Source organism: Meles meles, chromosome 20 (assembly GCF_922984935.1).
Source record: "Meles meles chromosome 20, mMelMel3.1 paternal haplotype, whole genome shotgun sequence".
NCBI classification, from domain to species: domain Eukaryota; kingdom Metazoa; phylum Chordata; class Mammalia; order Carnivora; family Mustelidae; genus Meles; species Meles meles.
Genome location: NC_060085.1, coordinates 20,468,033 through 20,495,620, shown reverse-complemented (window position 1 = coordinate 20,495,620; position 27,588 = coordinate 20,468,033). Strand labels below are relative to the sequence as shown.

Here is a 27,588-nt window from a genome sequence, read left to right as displayed (position 1 = left end):
ATAATTCAATAAAAAAACAGTAAAATATGAGTGAGATACATGAACAGACACTACACAGAAAAATGAGGTGAAAGGCCAATAAACATTTGAAAAAGTGTTCAACCTCTTTACTCATCAGGGAAATAAAAATTAAGATAATAACAAGATACTGCTATGCCATCCATATGAATGGCTAAAATTTAAAAGACTAAAAATGAAAAGTGTTGCTGAAAACATGGGCCAAATGAAACTCTCATACTTATTTTAAACTTAAATTTGGGTATTGTTCTCACCATTAAGTGATAAGATTTGCTCACTGTGCCTAAACTATTTGGTACAAACCATATGATAAATACCTGCTTTCCTTCTGGGAGTACGGACATTTGTTACACGTTAAGCAGATGCTATTTATCTGACCAGTGCCCAATAAAACATAGGGTACCACGTTTCAAACAAGCTTCTCTGGCTGGCAACACTTCACACGTTGTCCAAGTGTTGTTGGAGGAATTAGGTTTGTCCTGTGTGACTCCATTGGACAAGGACTCTTGGAACCTTGTGCCTGATTTCCCCAGACTTGAGCCCATGTATCTTTTCCCTTTGCTGATTTTGATTTGTATTCTTCACTGCAGTGATTCACAGCTTTGAGTGCAACTATATAATGAATCCTGTGGGTCCTCATAGCAAATCTTCAAACCTAGGAGTTGTCTGGAAGACTTCCAAACACAAGGAGTAAGCCTGGCACAAAATATCACCTAGCCTTCCTTCTTTTAAACATCTACCATTTTCTCCCCACCTACAACAATACAAACACACTAATAATAAGGCCCATCCATGGAGTACACTTAACATGTGGCTGTTATATAAATACAGAATTCCAATGCTGAGTAACAATGATAAAAGTTCACCTTTAAAAAGGTTTTCAGTTAGGAGAACTCCTATTGATGGCAACTACAGTTTTCCTTCATATAAAAAATCATTAGAAAATTCTCAGTATTACTTGATATTCGACCAAGTCTGTGCCAAAATTAACCATTAAAACCAGAAAGTAAATTGAGAAACTGAAATAATAACTCTCAGAGTAAATACGAAATCACATCTTCAGGGTTTGATACAAAAGCCATTTACTTGCTTTTTTTTAACAAATTAATTGAGGTATAGCTGATACACCCTAAACTGTACATATTTACAGTGTGGAATTTCATGCCTTTTGGCATATAGTATATTTACAGTGAAATCATAGGCACAATTAAAATTTAAAAATTTGCATCATCACCAAAATTTTTCTCATATCTTTTTGCAATCCATCCATCTCTTCAACACTATTGACAGGTAACCACTGAACTAAAGGCATTATAAATTATTAGTATTTTCTAGATCTTGACATAAATCAAATTCAAAATGTTCATCAGTCTTCTACTCCCCAAAACAACAAGCTTATATTCTTTAGAATCTACATCCATTTTCTTCCTTTCACCCATAACCTACTCACTAGACTCTGGTTTTCTGCCACTATCATGCTATTAAATCAGATTCCCTTAAAAATCACCAACGGCCTTTTAACTGCCAAACATAATAGCCCCTATTCAGTACCCATTCTACTAGACCCACTCCACAATACTTGAAATCATTAATTACCACTTAAAAACCTTTCAAAATGTTCATCATCACTAGCCATCAGAGAGATTCAAATTAAAACCACATTGAGATACCACCTCACACCAGTTAGAATGGCCAAAATGAGCAAGACAGGAAACAACATGTGTTGGAGAGGATGTGGAGAAAGGGGAACCCTCTTACACTGTTGGTGGGAATGCAAGTTGGTGCAGCCACTTTGGAGAACAGTGTGGAGATTCCTCAAGAAATTAAAAACAGAGCTTCCCTACAACCCTGCAATTGCACTACTGGGTATTTACCCCAAAGATACAGATGTAGTGAAAAGAAGGGCCATCTGTATCCCAATGTTCATAGCAACAATGGCCACGGTTGCCAAACTGTGGAAAGAACCAAGATGCCCTTCAACGGACGAATGGATAAGGAAGATGTGGTCCATATACACGATGGAGTATTATGCCTCCATCAGAAAGGATGAATACCCAACTTCTGTAGCAACATGGACGGGACTGGAAGAGATTATGCTGAGCGAAATAAGTCAAGCAGAGAGAGTCAAGTGTCATATGGTTTCACTTATTTGTGGAGCATAACAAAGAACATGGAGGACATGGGGAGATGGAGAGGAGAAGGGAGTTGAGGGAAACTGGAAGGGGAGATGAACCATGAGAGCCTATGGACTCTGAAAAACAACCTGAGGGTTTTGAAGGGGCGGGGGGTGGGAGGTCGGGGAACCAGGTGGTGGGTAATAGGGAGGGCACTATTGCATGGAGCATTGGGTGTGGTGCAAAAACAATGAATACTGTTACACTGAAAAGAAATTTTAAAAAAAGGAAAGGAAGGGGGATAGGAGAAGAATAAATGAAACAAGATGGGATTGGGAGGGAGACAAACCATGAATGACTCTTAATCTCACAAAACAAACTGGGGGTTGCTGGGGGGAGGTGGGATTGGGAGAGGGGGAGGGGGCTATGGACATTGGGGAGGGTAAGTGCTATCGTGAGTGCTGTGAAGTGTGTAAACCTGGCGATTCACAGACCTGTACCCCTGGGGATAATAATACATTATATGTTTATTAAAAAAAAAAATTTGGAAGGGGAGGCGAACCATAAGAGACTATGGACTCTGAAAAACAACCTGAGGGTTTTGAAGGGTCAGGGGTGGGAGGTTGGAGGAACAGGTGGTGGGTAATGGGGAGGGCACGTTTTGCATGGAACACTGGGTGTTGTGCAAAAAGAATGAATACTGTTACGCTGAAAAAATAAATAAAATGGAAAAAAAAAGGAAAGAAAAAAAAAAAAGAAGAACCCATGAGAGGAAAAGAAAAAAAACCTTTCAGATCTCCTTAGCCAACTATCACCGCTATTTCTCGGTCTTTTTGTGCTAGTTCCTTTTTTTTTGTCCTCTAAGGTGTTGTCAAGTCTTTAAAGTCTCACTTGCAAGCCCTTTGCTATCATAGCAGTAATTGTTATAACAAAAGAAGCAAATATTTATTGTGTTATTATCATGTGCTAATAAGCACTGTGTTAAGAGCTGCATATAAGTTCATTGATTCCTTGTAACAATTCTATGAAAATAAGTATGAAGTAACTAATGTTATCCCCATTTCAAATACATATAGAATTAGACAGAAAACACACTGAACGTACATGAACCTCTCAATCACCTTTAATGATTATGAACATTTTGCCAATCTTGATTAATCCCACATACACATTTTTACCTACTACAGTACTTCAGAGCAAATTTTAGAAAGCATCTGTAAACACTTCAATATGTATCTTTAACAGGTGCTTACTGTTTCTCCAATAAATTCTATTTTTTCCTTTTTTCATTAAGTTCATGTGTTAAGTACATGTAAGTACAACATACAGTACATCATTAGTTTTTGATGTAGTGTTCACTGAGTCATTAGTTGCATATAACACCCTGTGCTCATCAGATCATGTGCCCTCCTTAATGGCCATCATCCAGGTGCTCCATTCCCCCAACCCTCCCTTCTGCAACCCTCAATTTATCCCCCAGAGTCCAGAGTCGCTCATGGTTTGTCTCCCTCTCTGATTTCTTCCCATTCACTTTTCCCTCCTTTCCCCTATGGTCCTCTGCACTATTCCTTATATTCCACATATGAGTGAAACCATATGATAATTGTCTTCCTCTGCTTGACTAATTTCACTTAGCATAATACCCTCCAGTTTCCTCCATTTGGATGCAAATGATGGGTATTCATCCTTTCTGATGGCTGAGTAATATTCCCTTGTATATATGAACCACATCTTTTTTATCCATACATCTGTTGAAGGACATCTTGTTTCCTTCCACAGTTTGGCTATTGTGGACATCGCTGCTATGAACATTAGGGTGCATGTGCCCCTTCTTAACACTACATCTGTACCTTTGGGGTAAATACCCAGTAGTGCAATTGCTGGATCATAGGTTAGCTCTATTTTTAACATCTTGAGGAACCTCCATACTGTTTTCCAGAGTGGCTGCACCAGCGTGCATTCCCACCAACAGTGTAAGAGGGTTCTCCTTTCTCTATATCTTCCCCAGCATCTGTTATTCTCTGTGTTGTTAATTTTGACCATCTTAACAGGTGTAAGGTGGTACTGTGGTTTTGATTTGCACTTCCCTGATGATAAAACTTTATTTCATAATTGTGCTGTGTGTGGGCCCCTGGGTGGCTCAGAGGATTAAGTACACATCAGGAGTCAGCCTCTTGGGACACCCAGGTGGTTTAGTTGGTTAAGCCTCTGCCTTCAGCTCAGCTCATGACCCCCCTCCTGGGATTGAGTCCCACATTGGGCTCCTTGCTCAGTAGGGAGCCTGCTTCTGCCTCTGCCTGCTCTTCTCCCTACTTGTGCTTGCTCTCTTGCATGCTCTCTGACAAATAAATAAAATCTTAAAATAAATTAAAAATAAATTTTAATAAATTAAAATAAAAATTTTAACAGAGTCTGATGTCTTAATTTCTGCTCAGGTCATGATCTCAGGATCATAAGACTGAGAACTGTGTCAGGCTTCACATTCAGTGAGGGGTTCTGCTTGAGATTCTCTCTATCTCTCTCTTCTTCTCCTTCTGCCCCTTCCTCCCTACCAGCTCACTTGTTCTCTCTCTCTCAAAAAAATAAGTACATCTATAGAAAAATAGTTATTGTGCTGTGTGGCAATAGTAGATCCATGCCTCTGTTAAATGGTAGATTGCCCACTGCCAGCGAGACCAACTCCAAATTCTTTAGCATTCCTTATAGTCTTTGGTATATAAGAGCCTTTTAAGAGTCTTCAAATATGGATCTACCTGGCCTTGTCATCCATCACTTTCCTATATTATGCCTTAGCCAGTTTGGACTAACATCCTTAAACATTTCTTGCAGTTTCATGCCTCTAAGCCTCTACTTTTGCGATGTAAAACACTCTGTAATGAGTGTAGCTATCTGGCAGAATTCTAGACATCAGGGTGACAGTAATACATAAAAGCTGATCCTGAAACTACAAAATGGGAAATATAAACTCTCTTGGATGTCGTTCTTTTCCTCTTGAGCATATATTTTATAAAACACACAAAATTATCATCAAATATCTGTTGTCCTTTTCTTAATCTCATTTCACTCGCTTATTATTTAATTCTTTATGTATATTCTTAAGAAAGCTAGTATTTCAGCAAGCCTAATGATTAGGTAACATGACATTTCACTAGAAGATAATATCATGTCTCAAAAACTTCTGATTTCTAAAATTATACAGCCAAAACAAGTTTTACCCTATAGTGTATGCTGTAAAAATAAAGTCTTAAAAAATGCAAAAGACAAAAAACCTATCATTCTTAAGATCATTGAGCATAAAACTTAGTATATTTTTCCTATATAATATCCTTCTCTTAAACTGTACAACTTTAGTGTATGCTCACAAAAATATATAACTGAAACGGTATTTTATAATCATCTTACTTTTCCCTTAAAAATGTGACAGCTTATTACAGAGTATTCATAGAGAACAAAACAATTAAGCTTCGATACTTTTTAAAATCTGTTTATAGAAAGAAATGTTTTACTATTTATTAAGATTTCTGAACACTATATTTGCTACCTATTTCAGATATTACTTTATTTGAGCTATTTCAAGTTTTATTTTTAGTATAAGTCACACACAACTGAAGACATAGTAATAAGTCACCTTTTAATTTTCTTTAACCACTAACATCTATGAAAAACCTGCTGGAATTTTTACTTATTGGGACTATAATATCACAACAAATAAAAGACACAAAGAAATGCATTTTTATCAATTTAAGTGTGTAGAATCATTAAATGATTATATTTTACAAACACTAAAGAATTTTCACTATGGTTCCACAAAGTATCATTGCAAACTATCTTATTTCCATCAGTTAAATTGTTAAAGTTTAAGAATACAAGTACAAAAAATAATACAAATGCAAGCTATTAAAAGGTATATAGATATATTATTAATAAATGCTACAATAATCTAAGATTCTAAAATGAAGTTTGTATTACCAAAAGACACAATCTCAGAAGTACCACATTAGTCAAAATTAAAGAAATTAAATGAATCTGATTAGATAAAATGAGCTCTAATATTTAAGATTAGTTTAATTTGGTTTCTTCACTTTGAATAGCTTATGAAATCACTGCTTAGATTAATTACAAAGTGGCCTATCCCAGTCTCTAAACATCTTTGTTGTAGGAAAAGGAGTTTAGAAAATACGTATGAGATTCTGAGTACCTTTTCTTCACTCTAAAATAGAACTCTGACTGGGGCGCCTGAGTGGCTCAGCTGGATGAGCATCTGCCATCAGCTCAGGTTGTGATTTCAGGGTTCTAGAATTGCGTCCCCCATCGGGCTCCTTGCTCAGTGGGGAATCTCTTCTCCTTCTCACTCTGCCCCACTCCCTCCACCTAGCTTGTTCTCTAATAAATAAATAAAATCTTTGGTTGTGGGTAATGGGGAGGGCACGTTTTGCATGGAGCACTGGTTGTTGTGCAAAAAGAATGAATACTGTTACGCTGAAAAAATAAATAAAATGAGAAAAAATAAATAAATAAATAAATAAATAAAATCTTTGTTTTTTTAAAAAAAAGATTTTATTTATTTGACAGAGAGAGAGATCACAGGTAGGGAGAGGCAGCAGAGAGATAGGGGGAAGCAGGCTCCCTGCTGAGCAGAGAGCCCTATGTGGGGCTTGATCCCAGGACCCTGAAATCATAACCTGAGCCGAAGGCAGAGGCTTAACCCACTGAGCCACCCAGGCATCCCAATAAATAAAATCTTTATAAAAAAAAAAAAACCAGAAAAAAAAAAACCAGAAACACAAGAAAAAAATTACCTATGAGCAGTGGTTTTAAATCAGGAGCAATTTTACCACCACCACCACCATACCACCCCCTGGGGGGTGGTAGAAGAGAGGGGACTTTGGCAATGTCTGCAGACATTTTTCATTGCCACAGCTTGAGGGAGGAAGTGTTACTGATATTTACTGAGTAGAGGTCATATATGCTACTAAACATCTTAAAATGCACAAGACAACTCCCCACAGTGAAGAATTATCTGGCCCCAAATAGGCACAATGCCAAGGATAAGAAGCCATGGCTGGAAGGAATTAAAATTTGCAAATGCTGCCTTCTTATAATCATTACCTTAACAACTAACAGAATGAACAATTCTTCTGGCAAAATTGCTGGCTAGAATTCTGAACAATTTTCTTTTTTAATAAAAATAGTACACGATAATTTCAATATTTTTCTCTATTAGAAAAAAGCATGGGAAAAAAAAAAAAGAAAAAGAAAAAAGCATGGGGCACCTGGGTGGCTCAGTGGTTTAAGCCTCTGCCTTCGGCTCAGGTCATGATCTCAGGGTCCTGGGATCAAGCCCCGCATCGGGCTCTCTGCTCAGTGGGGAGCCTGTTTCTCCCTCTCTCTCTGCCTGCCTCTCTGCCTACTTGTGATCTCTCTGCCTACTTGTGACCTCTCTCTCTGTCAAATAAAATAAATAAAATATTTTTTTAAAAAAGCATAATATATTAAATATTAAGCTACAGAAAAAATGTAAGAAAAGCTGATAACATTAATTATATGAAAGAGTAGGTAGAAAGAAATTTTTGCAAATGCATTACCGGAGAAAAATGTTCCTAAATGTATTATATCTGCCACTTAAAATGTATTTTTTTAATTTATTTGACAGACAGAGATCACAAGTAGGCAGAGAGACAGGCAGAGAGAGAGAGGAAGCAGGCTCCCCGCTGAGCAGAGAGACCGCCGCAGGGCTCGATCCCAGGGCACTGGGATCATGACCTGAGCTGAAGGCAGAGGCTTAACCCACTGAGCCACTCAGGTGCCCCTAAAATGTATTTTGTTTAATCAAATTAATATTAATAGAGTTGATAAAAAGTCTTGTTTAAATTCATGTTTTAACAAGAATATGGTCATCAACAAGGGCATTTAATTATTTATCAAATAAAATTAATTAATTTATTTATATTTAAATTATTAATTAAAATTAATTAATTAATTATCAAATAAAATTATTTGAAAGATTTTTCCATTTTGTATTTTAGAAATAAATTTGTCTTAAAAAACATGCAGCTCCACAAGACTAGGACTATGAATAGGTCAATTTACTTTTTAAAAATTTTTAAATTCATTTTTATTATGTTCAATTAATCGACATATAATACATCATTTTTTTAAATTATGTTATGTTAATCACCATACATTAGTTTTTGATGTAGTGTTCCATGATTCACTGTTTGCGTATAACACCCAGTGCTCCAAGCAACACGTACCCCTCCTTAAAACCCACCACTGGGCTCACCCATCCCCCCACTCCTGTCCCCTCTAAAACCCTCAGTTTGTTCCTCAGAGTCCATAGTCTTTCATGGTTCATTTCCCCCCCTGTTCCCCTCCATTCATTTTTCCATTCCTTCTCCTAATGTCCTGCATGCTATTCCTTATGTTCCACAAATAAATGAAACCATATCATAATTGACATCATTAGGCTTTGACATAGTGTTCAACAATTCATTAGTTGCAATATAATATCCATTACCCATCACCACACATGCCCTCCTTAAGAAGTTTTTTATTTAAATTCAATTTAGTTAACATATAGTGTATCATTAGCTTCAGGGGTAGAATTTAGTGATTCATCACTTGAATATAACACCCAGTGCTCATTTTAACAAGTGCCCTCCTTAATGCCCATCACCAAATTACCCCATAACGTCACCCACCTCCCTCCAACAACCCTCAGTTTGCTCCCTATAGTTAAGAGTCTCCTATGGTTTGCTTTCCACTCTGTTTTTATCTTTTATTTTTCCTTCCCTTCCCTTATATTCATCTGTTTTGTTTCTTAAATTCCATGAGTGAAAGATAATTGTCTTTCTCTGAGTAACTTATTTTACTTATCATAATACCCTCTATTTCCATCCACATTGTTGCAAATGGCAACATTTCATTCTTTTTGATGGCTGTATAATATTCTGGAGTGAGTGAGTGTGTGTGTGTGTGTGTGTGTGTGTGTGTGTGTGTACATACTCCATATTCTTTATCCATTCATCTGTGGATGAGCACCTGGGTTCTTTTCAGTTTGGCTATTTTGGACATTGCTGCTAAATATTGGGGAACATGTGCTCCTTCAAAACACTATTTTTGTATCCTTTGAGTATAATTGCTGGGTCATAGGGTAGCTCTACATTTAACTTTTTGAGGAAGCTCCATACTGTTTTCCAGAATGGCTGCACCAGTTTGGATTCCCATCAGCAGTGTAAAGAGGGTTCCTATTCTCTGCATCATCACCAACAACTGTTGTTTCCTGATTTGTTAATTTAACCATGCTGACTGGTGTGAGGTGGTATTTCATTCTGGGTTTTTTTTTTTTTTTCATTCAATTAGCCAAGGTATAGTACATCATTGGTCTTGTGGTTTTGATTTGTATTTCCCTGATGTCAAGTGATGCTGAGCACTTTTTCATGTGTCTGTTGGCCATCTGGATGTCTTCATTGGAGAAATGCCTGCTCATGTCTTCTGCCCGTTTCTTGATTGGATTATTTGCTCTTTGAGTGTTGAGTCCAATAAGTTCTTTATAGGCTTTGCATACTAGCCCTTTATCTGATATGTCACTTGCAAATATCTTCTCTCATTCTGTCAGTTGGCTTTCGGTTTAGTTGACTGTTTCCTTTGCTGTGCAGAAGCTTTTCATCCTGATGAAGTCCCAATAGTTTACTTTTGCTTTTGTTTCCCCTGCCTCTGGAAACATGTCTAGCAAGAAATTGCTGAGGCTGAGGTCAAAAAGGATGCTGCCTGTGTTTTCCTCTAGGATTTTGATGGATTCCTATCTCATATTTAGGTCTCTCATCCACTTTGAATTTATTTTGTGTACGGTGTAAGAAAGTGGTCCAGTTTCATTCTTCTTCATGTGGCTGTCATAACTTCTCCAACACCATTTGTTGAAGAGTTTATCTTTTTTTTAATTTTTTAATTTATCTATTTATTTATTTTCAGCGTAACAGTACTCATTGTTTTTGCACCACACCCAGTGCTCCATGCAATATGTGCCCTCTCTATTACCCTCCACCTGGTTTCCCCAACCTCCCACCCCCCGCCCCTTCAAAACCCTCAGGTTGTTTTTCAGAGTCCATAGTCTCTCATGGTTCATCTCCCCTTCCAATTTCCCTCAACTCCCTTCTCCTCTCCATCTCCCCATGTCCTCCATGTTCTTTGTTATGCTCCACAAATAAGTGAAACCATATGATACTTGACTCTCTCTGCTTGACTTATTTCGCATAAGTCTTGCTTGACTTATTTCAGCATAATCTCTTCCAGTCCCGTCCATGTTGCTACAAAAGTTGGGTATTCATCCTTTCTGATGGAGGCATAATACTCCATCGTGTATATGGACCACACTTCCTTATCCATTCGTCCACTGAAGGGCATCTTGGTTCTTTCCACAGTTTGGCGACCGTGGCCATTGCTGCAATAAACATTGGGGTACAGATGGCTCTTCTTTTCACTACATCTGTATCTTTGGGGTAAATACCCAGTAGTGCAATTGCAGGGTTATAGGGAAGCTCTATTTTTAATTTCTTGAGGACTCTCCACACTGTTCTCCAGAGTGGCTGCACCAACTTGCATTCCCACCAACAGTGTAAGAGGGTTCCCCTTTCTCCACAACCTCTCCAACATACGTTGTTTCCTGCCTTGCTCATTTTGGCCATTCTAACTGGTGTAAGGTGGTGAGATTATCTTTTTTTTCATTAGACATTCTTTCCTATTTTGTTGAAGATCAGGTGAGGTCCATTTCTGGGTTTTCTATTCTGTTCCATTGACCTATGTGTCTGTTTTTGTGCTAGTACCATACTGTTTTGATGACTATTGCTTTGTAATACAGCTTGAAGTCTGGAATTGTGATGCCTCTAGCTTTTGTTTTCTTTTTCTACAATTACTTTGGATTTTCAGGGTATTTCCTGATTCTATATCAATTTTAGAATTTTTTCTTCCAGCTCTGAAAAATGCTTGTGCTATTTTGGTAGGGATTGCACTGAATGTGTAGACAGCTTTGAGTAGTATGGATATTTTAACAATATTTTTTCTTCCAATCCATGAGCATGGAAGATTTTTCCAGTTTTTTTTTTTTTTTTTGCCTTCCTCAATTTCTTTCATAAGTGTTCTATAGTTTTCAGAGTACCCATCTTTTTTTTTTTAATTTCCTTTCAGCGTAACAGAATTCATTGTTTTTGCACCACATCCAATGCTCCATGCAATACGTGCCCTCCATAATACCCACCACCTGGCTCCACCAACCTCCCATCTTTTACCTCTTTAGTTGGGTTTATGCCTAAGTATCTTACAGTTTTTGGTACAACTGTAAACAGGATCAATCCCTTGATTTCTCTTTCTGCTGATTCATTATTGGTGTACAGAAATGCAACAGACTTCTGTGCATTGATTTTATATCCTGTGACTTTGCTGAATTCCTGTGTGAGTTCTAGCAATTTTTTGGTGAAGTCTTTGGGTTTTCTCCATAGACCATCATGTCATCTGCAGAGAGTAAAAGTTTGACTTCTTTACCAATCTACATGCTTTTTATTTAGTTCTTTTTGTTGTCGGATTGCTGAGGTTAGGGCTTCCAGTACTATACTGAACAATAGTGGCAACAGTGAACATCCCTGTCGTGTACCAGACCATAGTGGAAAATCTCTCAGTTCTTCCCCATTGAGGATAGATCTTTCATATATGGCCTTTATGATGCTGAGGTATATTCCCTCTATCGTTCCATTGTGGACGGTTTTTATCAAGAAATGGTGCTGTATTTTGTCAAATGCTTTTCTACATCTATTGAGGGGATCATATAGTTCTTACCCTTTCTTTTATTATTGTGGTGTATCAAGTTGATTGGTATGTGGAAACTGAACCACTTCTGCAAGACAGGAATAAACCCACTTGGTTGAGGTGAATAATCCTTTTAATGTATTGTTGGATCCTATTAGCTACTATCTTGGTAAGAATTTTTTTATGATTTTATTTCTTTGTTCAGAGAGAGAGACAGAAACAGAGAACAAGAGCATAAGCAGGGAGAGCAGCAGGAAGAGCAGGCAGAGCAGGCAGAGGGAGAAGCTGACTCCCTGCTGAGCAAGGAGCCCAATGCAGGATTCAATCCTAGGACCATGGGATCATGACCTGAGCCGAAGGCAGATACTTAATGTACTGAGCCACCCAGGTATCTCCTTGGTAAGAATTTCTTTATCCATGTTCATCTGGGATATTGGTCTGTAATTCTCATTTTCCATGGGGTCTTTGCATGGTTTTAGGATTAAGGTAATGTTGGACTCAAAGAATGAGTTTAGAAGTTTTCCTTCCATTTCTATTTTTTGGAACAGCTTCAGAAGAATAGGTATTAATTCTTTTTTAAGTGATTGGTATAGGGGCACCAGCATGGCTCAGTCATTAAGCATCTGCTTTCGGCTCAGGTCATGATCCCAGCGTCCTGGGATCTAGTCCCACATCAGGCTCCCTGCTTGCCGGGAAGTCTACTTCTCCCCCTCCCACTCCCTCTGCTTGTGTTTCCTCTCTCACTGTCAAATAAACAAATAAAATAAAATCTTTTAAATAAATAAATATTTGGTATAATTTCCCTGAGAAGCCACCTGGCTCTAGATTCTTATTTGTTGGGAGATTTTTTATTATAATTTCTTTGTTGTGGGTCTGTTTAAGTTTTCTGTATCTTACTGTTTCAGTTTTGGTACTTTACATGTTTCTAGGAATTTATCCATTTCTTCCAAATTGCTCAATTTGTTGGCATGTAATTGTTTACAATATTCTCTCTTTTTTTTAAATTTTTTCTTATTTTTTTATAAACATATAATGTATTTTTATCCCCAGGGGTACAGGTCTGTGAATCGCCAGGTTTACACACTTCACAGCACTCACCATAGCACATACCCTCCCCAACGTCCATAATCCACCTCCCCCTCTCCCAAACCCCTCTCCCCCCAGCAACCCTCAGTTTGTTTTGTGAGATTAAGAGTCACTTATGGTTTGTCTTGTTTACGATATTCTCTTACAATTGTTTGTATTTCTTTGGTGTTGGTTATGAGGTCAATTTACTTTTTGTCAAATACTTGAAGGAAAAAATATTAAATGTCTTAAATAGGCTTTTTCAAAATGAGTTTAGCAGCTATGATCATACATGCATTTTCTGTCCTTTTAAAAAAAATTTTAATGCTGCTGACATAGAGCAGGTTAGGGTCTAATACAGCTCTGTAAAGGAAAGAAAGTGTGGCTATTGTAAAAGATTAAAGATGGACAAGTATGAATTGTTTTTAAAGCAAATAAACATACTAGGTCACTTCTTACATTAGAAAAGGTAACAATAAACTTTTCATTACCTTTACATTTGGCTTCTTTGTTGAAACTCCTCTGTACCAACCTAAAACAAAGCATACAAAAGATATTAAATTCATATTGTCATTTTTCCTATAAAACACATAATGTATTTTATTTATTTACATAATGTGGTATTTTAGAGTGAAAAATTAATGCAAAGCCTCACTACTTATGCCTTTAAGTACTTTACTCTAAAAGGAACAGTCTTACATTAAATACATTTCCAATTTTCTTCAAAAGATACAATTTTCAACTGAATAAAGCCCAAAAAACTAAAAAAGACCTCAGAGGACATGTAATTCAACTCTATGAAAATTCCCAGATGAAACTGTGAGGGGCAGAAAAATGCTAAAATCATATAGCTTTTTTTGTTAGTAGATAGAGACAATAGCCCAGACTTTTTGTTTCCTGATCTCATTCAGTGTCCCGTGCACAAAATACACTATGCTCATTTCTTGGCTTTCCAGATGCTAAAGTTGAAATCGGTGCTTCAGTTATTCCCTCTCAGCATTCATACACAGCAATAAGAATCAAAGTTTCAATTACACAATAAAAGCGATTTTCAGAGAAAGGAAATTTCATTACCAACTTTTCTCAATTCCAATCTATTATTCCCAGAGGTTATAGTTGCTCTGCTAGGGTATAAGAGGAAAAGTTCTAATGAGCTGTACTGAAAGGAGGAAGGTGAATAAAAGGAGATTATTGATAACAGCTAATAATGATTGAGAGCTTACTGTTCTTAATTTCATGTACTGGAATTGACAGATTGTTCGTTCTATGTATTAACCTTTAAATCTTGCAACAAGCTATGAGGAAAAAAATCAACTTTCCTGAAATCATAACAAACAATAAAAGAAGAAATATCCTTCTTTATGTTTAGTACAACAGCTGAAGTAATAAATCTTAATAACTCAATTTAAACCTTGAGAGTTTCAGTATCTTCATTTATTTTTTTTTTTACTTTTTTTCCATTTTCTTTATTTTTTCAGCATAACAATATTCATTGTTTTTGCACAATACCCAATGCTCCATGCAAAACCTGCCCTCCCCATTACCCACCACCTGTTCCCCCAACCTCCCACCCCTGACCCTTCAAAACCCTCAGGTTGTTTTTCAGAGTCCATAGTCTCTTATGGTTCGCCTCCCCTTCCAAATTTTTTTTTTTTTTAATAAACATATAATGTATTTTTATCCCCAGGCGTACAGGTCTGTGAATCGCCAGGTTTACACACTTCACAGCACTCACGATAGCACATACCCTCCCCAATGTCCATAGCCCCCTCCCCCTCTCCCAATCCCACCTCCCCCCAGCAACCCCCAGTTTGTTTTGTGAGATTAAGAGTCATTTATGGTTTGTCTCCCTCCCAATCCCATCTTGTTTCATTTATTCTTCTCCTATCCCCCTAACCCCCCATGTTGCTTCTCCATGTCCTCATATCAGGGAGATCATATGATAGTTGTCTTTCTCCGATTGACTTATTTCACTAAGCATGATACGCTCTAGTTCCATCCACGTCGTCGCAAATGGCCAGATTTCATTTCTTTTCGTGGCTGCATAGTATTCCATTGTGTATATATACCACCTCTTCTTGATCCATTCATCTGTTGATGGACATCTAGGTTCTTTAGTTTGGCTATTGTAGACATTGCTGCTATAAACATTCGGGTACATGTGCCCCTTCGGATCACTATGTTTGTATCTTTAGGGTAAATACCCAGTAGTGCAATTGCTGGGTCATAGGGTAGTTCTATTTTCAACATTTTGAGGAACCTCCATGCTGTTTTCCAGAGTGGTTGCACCAACTTGCATAGTATCTTCATTTATTAAAAAGAAAAAAGTGATTTACCATAAGTGAGATTTTTATAATAGCTTAAGAAACAGAATAGAAAATGTTATCAGCAGGAATGGCAGAGAAGGATCTCCAAAAAGCCTTTCCTTAATAAAAGGAATTAGAATCCTGGCAAAAACTGTCAAAAATCAAATTCTATAGAACTCTAGAAGTAAACCAAAGACCTGAAATAATCCAAATAGTACTTATTCAAGAAATCTGAATCTCGGTAAGAACAAAGACCTTTTTTTTTTTAATTAATTTATTTATTTTTATTTGCTTATTTACAGCATAACAGTGTTCATTGTTTTGGCATCACACCCAGTGCTCCATGCAGTACGTGCCCTCCCTATTACCCACCACCTGGTTCCTCAACCTCCCACCCCACCCTACCCCCTCCTGCCGCCCCTTCATAACCCTCTGGTTGTTTTTCAGAGTCCATAGTCTCTCATGGTTCATCTCCCCTTCCAGTTTCCCTCAACTCCCTCTCCTCTCCATCTCCCCATGTCCTCCATGTTATTTGTTATGCTCCACAAATAAGTGAGACCATATGATACTTGACTCTCTCTGCTAGACTTATTTCGCTCAGCATAATTTCTTCCAGTCCTGTCCATGTTGCTACAAAAGTTGGGTATTCGTCCTTTCTGATGGAGGCATAATACTCCATTGTGTATATGGACCACATCTTCCTTATCCATTCATCCATTGAAGGGCATCTTGGTTCTTTCCACAGTTTGGCGACCGTGGCCATTGCTGCTGTAAACATTGGGGTACAGATGGCCCTTCTTTTCACTACATCTGTATCTTTGGGGTAAATACCCAGCAGTGCAATTGCAGGGTCATAGGGAAGCTCTATTTTTAATTTCTTCAGGAATCTCCACACTGTTCTCCAAAGTGGCTGCACTAACTTGCATTCCCACCAACAGTGTAAGAGGGTTCCCCTTTCTCCACATCCTCTCCAGCACACGTTGTTTCCTGTCTTGCTAATTTTGGCCATTCTAACTGGTGAAGAACAAAAACCTTTTTAACTTGCCCTTTCCCATCTCCCTTTCTGCAAGCCTTGTGTAAAACTTGAAAATGAAAACCCCAGGAACAAGATAACGGAGGAATAGGAGACCTAAATTTTGTCTGCTCCCAAGAATTCAGCTAGATATCAAAGCATTCTGAACACCTACAAACTCAACAGGAGATCGAAGGAAAAAATAGCAGCAATTCTATGAACAGAAAAGCCACAACTTTTGGAAGGTAGGACATGCAAAGATGTGAGTGAACCCAGGTGATATTTGGGAAGATAGACAGTAGGGGGAGGGACCTTCAGTAAGCGGACTCCTGGCAAATGACAGAGCAGTGGAACACAAAATCAGAATTTTTAGAAGTTGGTTCCACTGAGGGACATGGCTCCAGTGGGTAAGTGGGGGGTGGAAGCCTCGCTGGGACAGTGTGGTCTCAGGACCATTGAGGTCACAGAAATACCAGGGGTGCCTGAGTATGGCAGAGCTCCCAGGTATCAGAGTGGGGAAGCCAGCTTCAAAGAAGGAGCCAAGGAGTGGGCTCTCGCCTTGGGGTTGTCATAAAAATGATCCCCAGCACATTTGGGCCACTACTCCCCAATCAGGGACCCAACGAGCAGCAGATCCAGGGAGACCCTCCTTCCTCCCCTGGGAGGAGCAGCATGGGGAGCAGCAGCACATGAGGACACTACAGAAATCTGCAGAGTTTGGAAACTACAAACGAGGTCATATGCCAGAGATAGAAATTCTTAGTCACAGGCCAGGGGAGCACAAAGTGCAGGCTGGAGACCAGGGAGACAGGAGTGATTGACTGCTCTTCTCTGAGAGCACACTGAGGAGGAGGACCCCGAGATCTCTACTCCTCCAGGGCCGCAGATTGGGAGGTCACGATTTTCATTCCATCCTCCAAAGCTGTATGGAAAGCTTTCAGGGAACAAAAGCTACCAAAAGCAAACCTGAGCAGATTCCTTAGTCTGGACCCTGGCAAGGGTGGGGCACTTCCACCTGGGCAAGACATTTGAGAATTGCTGCAATAGGTCCCTTCTCCAGAAGATCAGCAAGAACATTCAGCCAAGATCAAGTTTACAGATGAAAGAGAACTGCAAATCTCCAATGCAAGGGGAATACAGAGCATAGAATTCATGGCTTTTCCCCATGATTCTTTCACCTTTCGAAGTTAATTTTTTAAATTTTCTTTATTTTTTTTCCATTTTATTTATTTTTTCAGCGTAACAGTATTCATTCTTTTTGCACAACACCCAGTGCTCCATGCAAAACGTGCCCTCCCCATTACCCACCACCTGTTCCCCCAACCTCCCACCCTTGACCCTTCAAAACCCTCAGGTTGCCCCAACCTCCCACCCCTGACCCTTCAAAACCCTCAGGTTGTTTTTCAGAGTACAGAGTCTCTTATGGTTCGCCTCCCCTCCCCAATGTCCATAGCCCACTCCCCCTCTCCCAATCCCACCTCCCCCCAGCAACCCCCAGTTTGTTTTGTGAGATTAAGAGTCATTTATGGTTTGTTTCCCTCCCAATCCCATCTTGTTTCATTTATTCTTCTCCTATCCCCCTACCCCCCCATGTTGCTTCTCCATGTCCTCATATCAGGGAGATCATATGATAGTTGTCTTTCTCCGATTGACTTATTTCACTAAGCATGATACGCTCTAGTTCCATCCACGTCGTCGCAAATGGCAAGATTTCATTTCTTTTGATGGCTGCATAGTATTCCATTGTGTATATATACCACATCTTCTTTATCCATTCATCTGTTGATGGACATCTAGGTTCTTTCCATAGTCTGGCTATTGTAGACATTGCTGCTATAAACATTCGGGTACACGTGCCCCTTCGAATCACTATGTTTGTATCCTTAGGGTAAATACCCAGTAGTGCAATTGCTGGGTCATAGGGTAGTTCTATTTTCAACATTTTGAGGAACCTCCATGTTGTTTTCCAGAGTGGTTGCACCAGCTTGCATTCCCACCAACAGTGGAGGAGGGTTCCCCTTTCTCCACATCCTCTCCAGCATCTGTCATTTCCTGACTGTTCATTTTAGCCATTCTGACTGGTGTGAGGTGATATCTCATTGTGGTTTTGATTTGTATTTCCCTGATGCCGAGTGACGTGGAGCACTTTTTCATGTGTCTGTTGGCCATCTGGATGTCTTCTTTGCAGAAATGTCTGTTCATGTCCTCTGCCCATTTCTTGATTGGATTGTTTGTTCTTTGGGTGTTGAGTTTGCTAAGTTCCTTATAGATTTTGGATACTAGCCCTTTATCTGATATGTCGTTTGCAAATATCTTCTCCCATTGTGTCAGTTGTCTTTTGGTTTTGTTAACTGTTTCCTTTGCTGTGCAAAAGCTTTTGATCTTGATGAAATCCCAATAGTTCATTTTTGCCCTTGCTTCCCTTGCCTTTGCCGTTGTTCCTAGGAAGATGTTGCTACGGCTGAGGTCGAAGAGGTTGCTGCCTGCATTCTCCTCAAGGATTTTGATGGATTCCTTTCTCACATTGAGGTCCTTCATCCATTTGGAGTCTATTTTCGTGTGTGGTGTAAGGAAGTGGTCCAATTTCATTTTTCTGCATGTGGCTGTCCAATTTTCCCAGCACCATTTATTGAAGAGGCTGTCTTTTTTCCATTGGACATTCTTTCCTGCTTTGTCGAAGATGAGTTGGCCATAGAGTTGAGGGTCGATTTCTGGGCTCTCTATTCTGTTCCACTGATCTATGTGTCTGTTTTTGTGCCAGTACCATGCTGTCTTGATGATGACAGCTTTCTTTGTAATAGAGCTTGAAGTCCGGAATTGTGATGCCACCAACTTTGGCTTTGTTCTTCAATATTCCTTTGGCTATTCGAGGTCTTTTCTGGTTCCATATAAATTTTAGGATTATTTGTTCCATTTCTTTGAAAAAAATGGATGGTATTTTGATAGGGATTGCATTAAATGTGTAGATTGCTTTAGGTAGCATGGACATTTTCACAATATTTATTCTTCCAATCCAGGAGCATGGAACATTTTTCCATTTTTTTGTGTCTTCCTCAATTTCTTTCATGAGTACTTTATAATTTTCTGTGTATAGATTCTTAGTCTCTTTGGTTAGGTTTATTCCTAGGTATCTTATAGTTTTGGGTACAATTGTAAATGGGATTGACTCCTTAATTTCTCTTTCTTCAGTCTTGTTGTTGGTGTACAGAAATGCAACTGATTTCTGTGCATTGATTTTATATCCTGACACTTTACTGAATTCCTGTACAAGTTCTAGCAGTTTTGGAGTGGAGTCTTTTGGGTTTTCCACATATAGTATCATATCATCTGCGAAGAGTGATAGTTTGACTTCTTCTTTACCAATTTGGATGCCTTTAATTTCTTTTTGTTGTCTGATTGCTGAGGCTAGGACTTCTAATACTATGTTGAATAGCAGTGGTGATAATGGACATCCCTGCCGTGTTCCTGACCTTAACGGAAAAGCTTTCAGTTTTTCTCCATTGAGAATGATATTTGCGGTGGGTTTTTCATAGATGGCTTTGATAATATTGAGGTATGTGCCCTCTATCCCCACATTTTGAAGAGTTTTGATCAGGAAGGGATGCTGTACTTTGTCAAATGCTTTTTCAGCATCTATTGAGAGTATCATATGAAAACCCATCAGTATGTTGCCTACAAGAAACTCATTTTAGACGCGAAGACACCTCCAGATTAAAGTGAGGGGGTGGAAAACAATTTACCATGCTAATGGGCATCAGAAGAAAGCTGGGGTGGCAATCCTTATATCAGATCAATTAGATTTTAAGCCAAAGACTATAATAAGAGATGAGGAAGGACACTATATCCTACTCAAAGGGTCTGTCCAACAAGAAGATCTAACCATTTTAAATATCTATGCCCCTAACGTGGGAGCAGCCAACTATATCAACCAATTAATAACAAAATCAAAGAAACACATCAATAATAATACAATAATAGTAGGGGACTTTAACACTCCCCTCACTGAAATGGACAGATCATCCAAGCAAAAGAGCAACAAGGAAATAAAGGCCTTAAATGACACACTGGACCAGATGGACATCACAGATATATTCAGAACATTTCATCCCAAAGCAACAGAATACACATTCTTCTCTAGTGCACATGGAACCTTCTCCAGAATAGATCACATCCTGGGTCACAAATCAGGTCTCAACCGGTATCAAAAGATTAGGATTATTCCCTGCATATTTTCAGACCACAATGCTCTGAAGCTAGAACTCAATCACAAGACGAAAGCTGGAAAGAACCCAAATACATGGAGACTAAACAGCATCCTTCTAAAGAATGAATGGGTTAACCAGGAAATTAAAGAAGAATTGAAAAAATTCATGGAAACAAATGATAATGAAAACACAACAGTTCAAAATCTGTGGGACACAGCAAAGGCAGTCCTGAGAGGAAAATATATAGCGGTACAAGCCTTTCTCAAGAAACAAGAAAGGTCTCAAGTACACAACCTAACCCTATGCGTAAAGGAGCTGGAGAAAGAACAAGAAAGAAACCCTAAACCCAGCAGGAGAAGAGAAATCATAAAGATCAGAGCAGAAATCAATGAAATAGAAACCAAAAAAACAATAGAAAAAATCAATGAAACTAGGAGCTGGTTCTTTGAAAGAATCAATAAGATTGATAAACCCCTGGCCAGACTCATCAAAAAGAAAAGAGAAAGGACCCAAATCAATAAAATCATGAATGAAAGAGGAGAGATCACAACTAACACCAAAGAAATACAGACAATTATAAGAACATACTATGAGCAACTCTACGCCAACAAATTGGACAATCTGGAAGAAATGGATGCATTCCTAGAGACATATAAACTACCACAACTGAACCAGGAAGAAATAGAAAACCTGAACAGGCCCATAACCAGTAAGGAGATTGAAACAGTCATCAAAAATCTCCAAACAAACAAAAGCCCAGGGCCAGACGGCTTCCCAGGGGAATTCTACCAAACATTTAAAGAAGAACTCATTCCTATTCTCCTGAAACTGTTCCAAAAAATAGAAATGGAAGGAAAACTTCCAATCTCATTTTATGAGGCCAGCATCACCTTGATCCCCAAACCAGACAAGGATCCCACCAAAAAAAAGAACTACAGACCAATATCCTTGATGAACACAGACGCAAAAATTCTCGCCAAAATACTAGCCAATAGGATTCAACAGTACATTAAAAGGATTATTCACCACGATCAAGTGGGATTTATTCCAGGGCTGCAGGGTTGGTTCAACATCCGCAAATCAATCAATGTGATAGAACACATTAATAAATTTTCTTTATTTTTTATTTTTCTATTTTTATTTTTCCTCTTTCCTTTTAATTAAATTTTATTTTTTCAGTGTTACAAGATTCATTGATTATACACCACACCCAGTGTTCCACGCAATACAAGCCCTCCGTAATACCCATCACCAGGCTTACCCATCTCCTCCCCTGCCCTCCAAAACTCTCAGTTTATTTCTCAGAGTCCACAGTCTTTCATAGTTTCTCTCCCCTTTTTCAACCAATATTTTTAAATCTTTTTAAATTTTCATTTTACAGTCATAGTCTCACCCCTCCCTTATTTAACCCCATTGTCTCTATATGTAGATATATATATTTCTTCCTTTAAAACTTTGGGATACATGTTTTTCTGACAAACCAATATATACCTTAAATCTAGTGTATGGCTTTGTTCTACTCTCCTATCTCATCACATTCTATCCTTTTTATTTAAATTTTCCCCTCTTTTCTCCACCAAATTCTTATCAATTCCTTTTTTATTTTTTATTTTTTTTTTTAGAAAAAACACAGGACTTTATTATTCCCATTACAAAGGGCAGGTCTTCGCAGGATGAGGGCAGGAATTCTGACGGCAGGGAGGAGGCCCCTATTTGCTGGCGATGAGCGGGCTCCGCAGGACCACGATGACAGAGTCCCCGCGCAGGAACATCTTGGAGATGTAGCGGTCCTTGTTGACTGGCTTGGACTTCTTCTTGCCCTTGCCACTCTTGGGGACATCTCCTTCACATTCTCCAACACCATGTTGTAGTGCCTGTCAAAGGCCTTCACGCAGCCCAGGAGCTTCTTGTTGTTGCAACAGTTGATGAGCACCTGGATGTTGTTCTTGACTGACTGTGTGAGCACAGAGAGCGGACCCATGTTGAACTCTTCCTCCTCCCGCTTCTGCAGCTCCTCTGGGGTCATCTCACTCTTGGGCTTGTTGAGGAGGCTTATGGTAGTAGTGGTCGCGCTCCCAACTCAGCACCGTCTCCTCCGCGTTGCTGCTGCCTCTCTCAATTCCCTTTTTAAATTTTCATCTTTACAGTCATATTCCATCACTTCACCATATTTACCCTTATCTTTTTATATATGTAGGTTTTTCTTTCTTTAAAATTCTGGGATGTGCCAAAATCTAGTACGTGACTCTGTTCTATTCATTAGCATGATCATATTCTTTTTTTCTTCTTTTTCCCCTTTCCTTTCCCCCAGGTTTTGGGTCTCTTCTGATTTGTTTAGTGTATATTTTTCTGGGGTCGTTGCTACCCTTTGAGCATTTTGTTCTCTCATTCATCTATTCTTCTCTGAAGAAAATGACAAAACGTAAAAACTCACCTCAAAAAAACAAAACAAAACAAAACAAAAAACCAGTACCAACGGCCAGGGACATAATCAATATTAACATTAGTAAGATGTCAGAACTAGAGTTCAGAATGATGATTATAAAGATACTAGCTGGATTTGAAAAAAGCATAGAAGATACTAGAGAATCCCTCTCTGGAGAAATAACTAAAATATAACCAAGTCAAAATCAAAAAGGTTATTAATGAGGTGCAATAAAAAATGGAGGCTATAACTGCCAGGATAAATGGTGCAGAAGAGAGAATTAGTAATATACAAGACCAAATGATGGAGAATAAAGAAGCTAAGAAAAAGAGAGATAAACAACTATTGGATCAGAACTCGAGAAATAAGTGATACCACAAGATGAAACAATATTAGAATAATTGGGATCCTAGAAGAAGAAGAGAGAGAAGTGCAGAAGGTATATTGGAGCAAATTATAACAGAGAACTTCCCTTACTTGGGGAATGCAACAGGCATCAAAATCCAGGAGGCAGACAAAACCCCCTCAAAAATCAACAAAAATAGGTCAACACCCCATCTTCTAATTGTAAAACTAGCAAGTGTCAGAGACAAAGAGAAAATCCTGAAAGCAGCTCTGGACAAGAAGTCTGTAACCCACAAAGGTAAAAATATTAGATTGGCAACAGACCTATCCAGAGAGATCTGGCAGGCCAGAAAGGACAGGCGTGATAGATTCAGAGCACTAAATGGAAAATTATGCACCCAGGAATACTATACCCAATTAGGCTCTCATTGAAAATAGGAAGAGAGATAAAAAGCTTCCAGGACAAACAAAAATTAAAAGAATTTGCAAACACCAAACCAGCCCTTCAGGAAATACTGAAGGGGGACCTCTAAGCAAAGACAGAGCCTAAAAGTAACACAGACCAGAAAGGAACAGAGACAATATACAGTAACTGTCACCTTACAGGCAATATAATGGCACTAAATTGGTATCTTTCAACAGTTACCCTGAACACCAATGGGCTAAATACCCCAATCAAAACATACAGGGTATCAGAATGGATTAAAAAAAAAAGACCTATTGATAGGCTATCTGCAAGAGACTCACTTTGGACCCAAAGACACCTCCAAATTTAAAGAGACAGGGTAGAAAACAATTTACCATGCTAATGGACATTGAAGGAAAGCTGGGGTGGCAATCCTTATATCACATAAATTAGATATTAAGCCAAAGAATGTAATAAGAGATGAGGAAGGACACTATATCATATGTATAGGGTCTTTCCAACAAGATCTAACAATTTTAAATATCTATGCCCCTAACATGGGAGAAGCCAACTATATAAACCAATTAATAACAAAACCAAAGAATCACATCGACAATAATAAAATAATAGTAGGGGACTTTAACATCCCCCTCACTGAAATACACAGATCATCCAAGCAAAAGATCAGCAAACACTTAAAGGCCTTAAATGATACACTGGACCAGATGGACATCACAGATATACTCATAACATTCCATCCCAAAGCAACAGAATACACATTCTTCTCTAGTGCTAGTGAACATTCTCCAGAATAGATCACAACCTGGGTCACAAATCCAGGTCTCAACCAGTACCAAAAGATTGGGATCATTGCCTGCATACTTTCAGACCACAATGCTCTGAAACTAGAACTCAATCACAAGAGGAAAGTTGGAAATAGCTCAGATACATGGAGGCTAAAGAGCATCCTACGAAAGAATGAATGGGTCAACCAGGAAATTAAAGAAGAATTGAAAAATTCACAGAAACAAATGAAAATGAAAACACAACTCTTCAAAATCTTTGGGACACAGCAAAGATGATCCTGAGAGGAAAGTATACAGCAATACAAGCCTTTCTCAAGAAACAAGAAAGGTCTCAAATATACAACCTAACCCTACACCTAAAGCAGCTGGAAAAAGAACAACAAAGAAAGCCTAAACCCAGCAGGAAAAGCACTATAATTAAGGTCAAAGCAGAAATCAAATAGAAACCAAAAGAACAGTAGAACAAATCAACGAAACAAGGAGCTGCTTCTTTGAAAGAATAAGATTAATAAACTCCTGGCCAGATGTATCAAAAAGAAAAGAAAAAGGACCCAAATTAATGAAATCATGAATGAAAGAGGAGAGATCACAACCAACACCAAAGAAATACAAACAATTATAAGCACATATTATGAGCAACCGTATGCCAGAAAATTAGACCATCTGGAAGAAATGGATGCATTCCTAGAGACATATAAACTACCAAAACTGAACCAGGAAGAAACAGAAAACCTGAACAGACCCATAACCAGTAAGAAGATTGAAGCAATCATCAAAAACCTCCCAGCAAACAAGAGCCCAGGACCACATGGCCCCCCAGGGGAATTCTACCAAATATTCAAAGAATTAATACCTATTCTCCTGAAACTGTTCCAAAAAATAGAAATGGAAGGAAAAACTTCCAAACTCATTTGATGAGACCACCATTACTTTGATCCCAAAACCAAACAAAGACCCCATCAAAAAAGAGAATTACAGACCAGTATCCCTGATGAATATGGATGTAAAAATTCTCACCAAAATACTAGCCAGTAGGATCCAACAGTACATTAAAAGGATTATTAACCACGACCAAGTGGGATTTATTCCTGGGCTGCAAGGTTGGTTCAACATCCACAAATCAATCAATGTGATACAACACATTAATAAAAGAAAGAACAAGAACCATATGATACTCTCAAGACATGCTGAAAAAGCGTTTGACAAAGTACAGCATCATTTCTTTATCAAACTTCACAGTGTAGGGATAGAGGGTACCTATGTCAATATAATAAAAGCCATCTCTGAAAAACACACAGCAAATATAATTCTCAGTGGGGAAAAACTGAGAGCTTTTCCCCCAAGGTCAGGAACATGGCAGGGATGTCCACTATCACCACTGCTATTCTACATAGTACTAGAAGTCCTAGCCTCAGCTATCAGACAACAAAAAGAAATAAAAGGCATCTAAATCAGCAAAAAAAAGAAGTCAAAACTCTCACTCTTTGTAGATGATATGATACTTGTATGTAAAACCTGAAAGATTCTACCCCAAACCTGTGAGAACTCATACAGTAATTTAGTAAAGTCTCAGGATATAAAACCAATGCACAGAAATCAGTTGCATTTCTATATGTCAACAACAAGACAGAAGAAAGAGAAATTAAGGAGTCAATCCCATTTACAATTCACCCAAAACCATAAGATATCCATGAATAAATCTAACCAAAAAGGCAAATAATCTGTACTCAGAAAACTATAGGATACTCATGAAAGAAACTGAGGAAGACACAAAGAAATGGAAAAATGTCCCATGCTCATGGATTAGAAGAACAAATACTATTAAAATGTCTATGCTACCTAAAGCAATCTACACGTTTAATTCAATACCATTCATTCAAAATACCAGCAACTTTTTTCAAAGAAATAGAGCAAATAATCCTAAAAAAATTTTTTTAATTTCAAGATTCATTGTTTATATATCACACCCTGTGCTACATGCAATACGTGCCCTCCTTAATATCCTAAAATTTGTATGGAACCAGAAAAGATCCCAAATAGCCATAGGAATGTTGAAAAAGAAAACCAAAGCTGGTGGCATCCCAATTCCACACTTCAAGGTCTATTACAAAGCTGTCATCATCAAGACAGTATTGTACTGGTACAAAACCAGACACATAGATCAATGGAACAAAACAGACAACCCAGAAACAGACCCTCAACTCTATGGTCAACTAATCTTCAACAAAGCAGGAAAGAATGTCCATTGGAAAAAAGACAGTCTTTTCAACAAATGGTTGAACAGCCACATGTAGAAAAATGAAACTGGACCATTTCCTTATACCGCACACAAAAATAGACTCAAAATGCATGAAAGACCTCAATGTGAGACAGGAAACCACAAAAATCCTTGAGGAAAACACAGGCAACAACCTCTTTAACCTCAGCCACAGCAACTTCTTCCTAGAAACATTACCAAAGGCAAGGGAAGCAAGGGCAAAAATCAACTGTTGGGATTTTATCAAAATAAAAAGCTTTTGCACAGGAAAGGAAAGAGTCAACAAAACCAAAAGAAAACTGACAGAATGGGAGAAGATATGTGCAAATGACATATCAGATAAAGGGCTAGTACACAAAATCTGTAAAGAACTTATCAAACTCAACACGAGAAGAACAAATAATCCAATCAAGAAATGGGCAGAAGTATCTGTTCATGTCTTCTGGCCATTTTTTGAAATGATTATCTTTTTGGGGGGGGGTGTTTAGTTTGAGGAGTTCTTTATAGATCCTGGATATCAGTCCTTTGTCTGTAGTGTCATTTGCGAGTATCTTCTCTCATTCCATCAGTTGCCTCCTTATTTTGTTGAATGTTTCCTTTGCTGTACAAAAGATTTTTATCTTGATGAAGTCCCAAAAGTTCATTTTTGCTTTTGTTTCCTTTGCGTTTGGAGATGTGTCTTGAAAGAAGTTGGTGTGGCCGAAGACTGGTTTTTCTCCATTGTATCTTTTTGCTCCTTTGTGAAAGAGCAGTCGACTATATTTATGTGGGTCCCCTTCTGTGCTATCTATTCTGTTCTGTTGATCTCTTTGTTATTTCTCTAATACTGCA

At 38.3% G+C, this 27,588-nt stretch overlaps 1 protein-coding gene and 1 pseudogene across 7 annotated transcripts in view; both read right to left on the bottom strand.

Moving 5' to 3' along the window:
• Positions 1-27,588, bottom strand: part of DOCK3 (dedicator of cytokinesis 3) — a 608,703-nt gene that overhangs the window by 413,200 nt on the left and 167,915 nt on the right. For all 7 annotated transcript variants that reach the window (XM_045990868.1, XM_045990865.1, XM_045990867.1 and 4 more), the window contains exon 3: positions 13,487-13,527. In XM_045990868.1, coding sequence (XP_045846824.1) covers positions 13,487-13,527 — 41 coding nt within the window. The remainder of the gene's footprint in view (positions 1-13,486; positions 13,528-27,588) is intronic.
• On the bottom strand, positions 22,140-22,629 carry LOC123932546 (annotated as a pseudogene).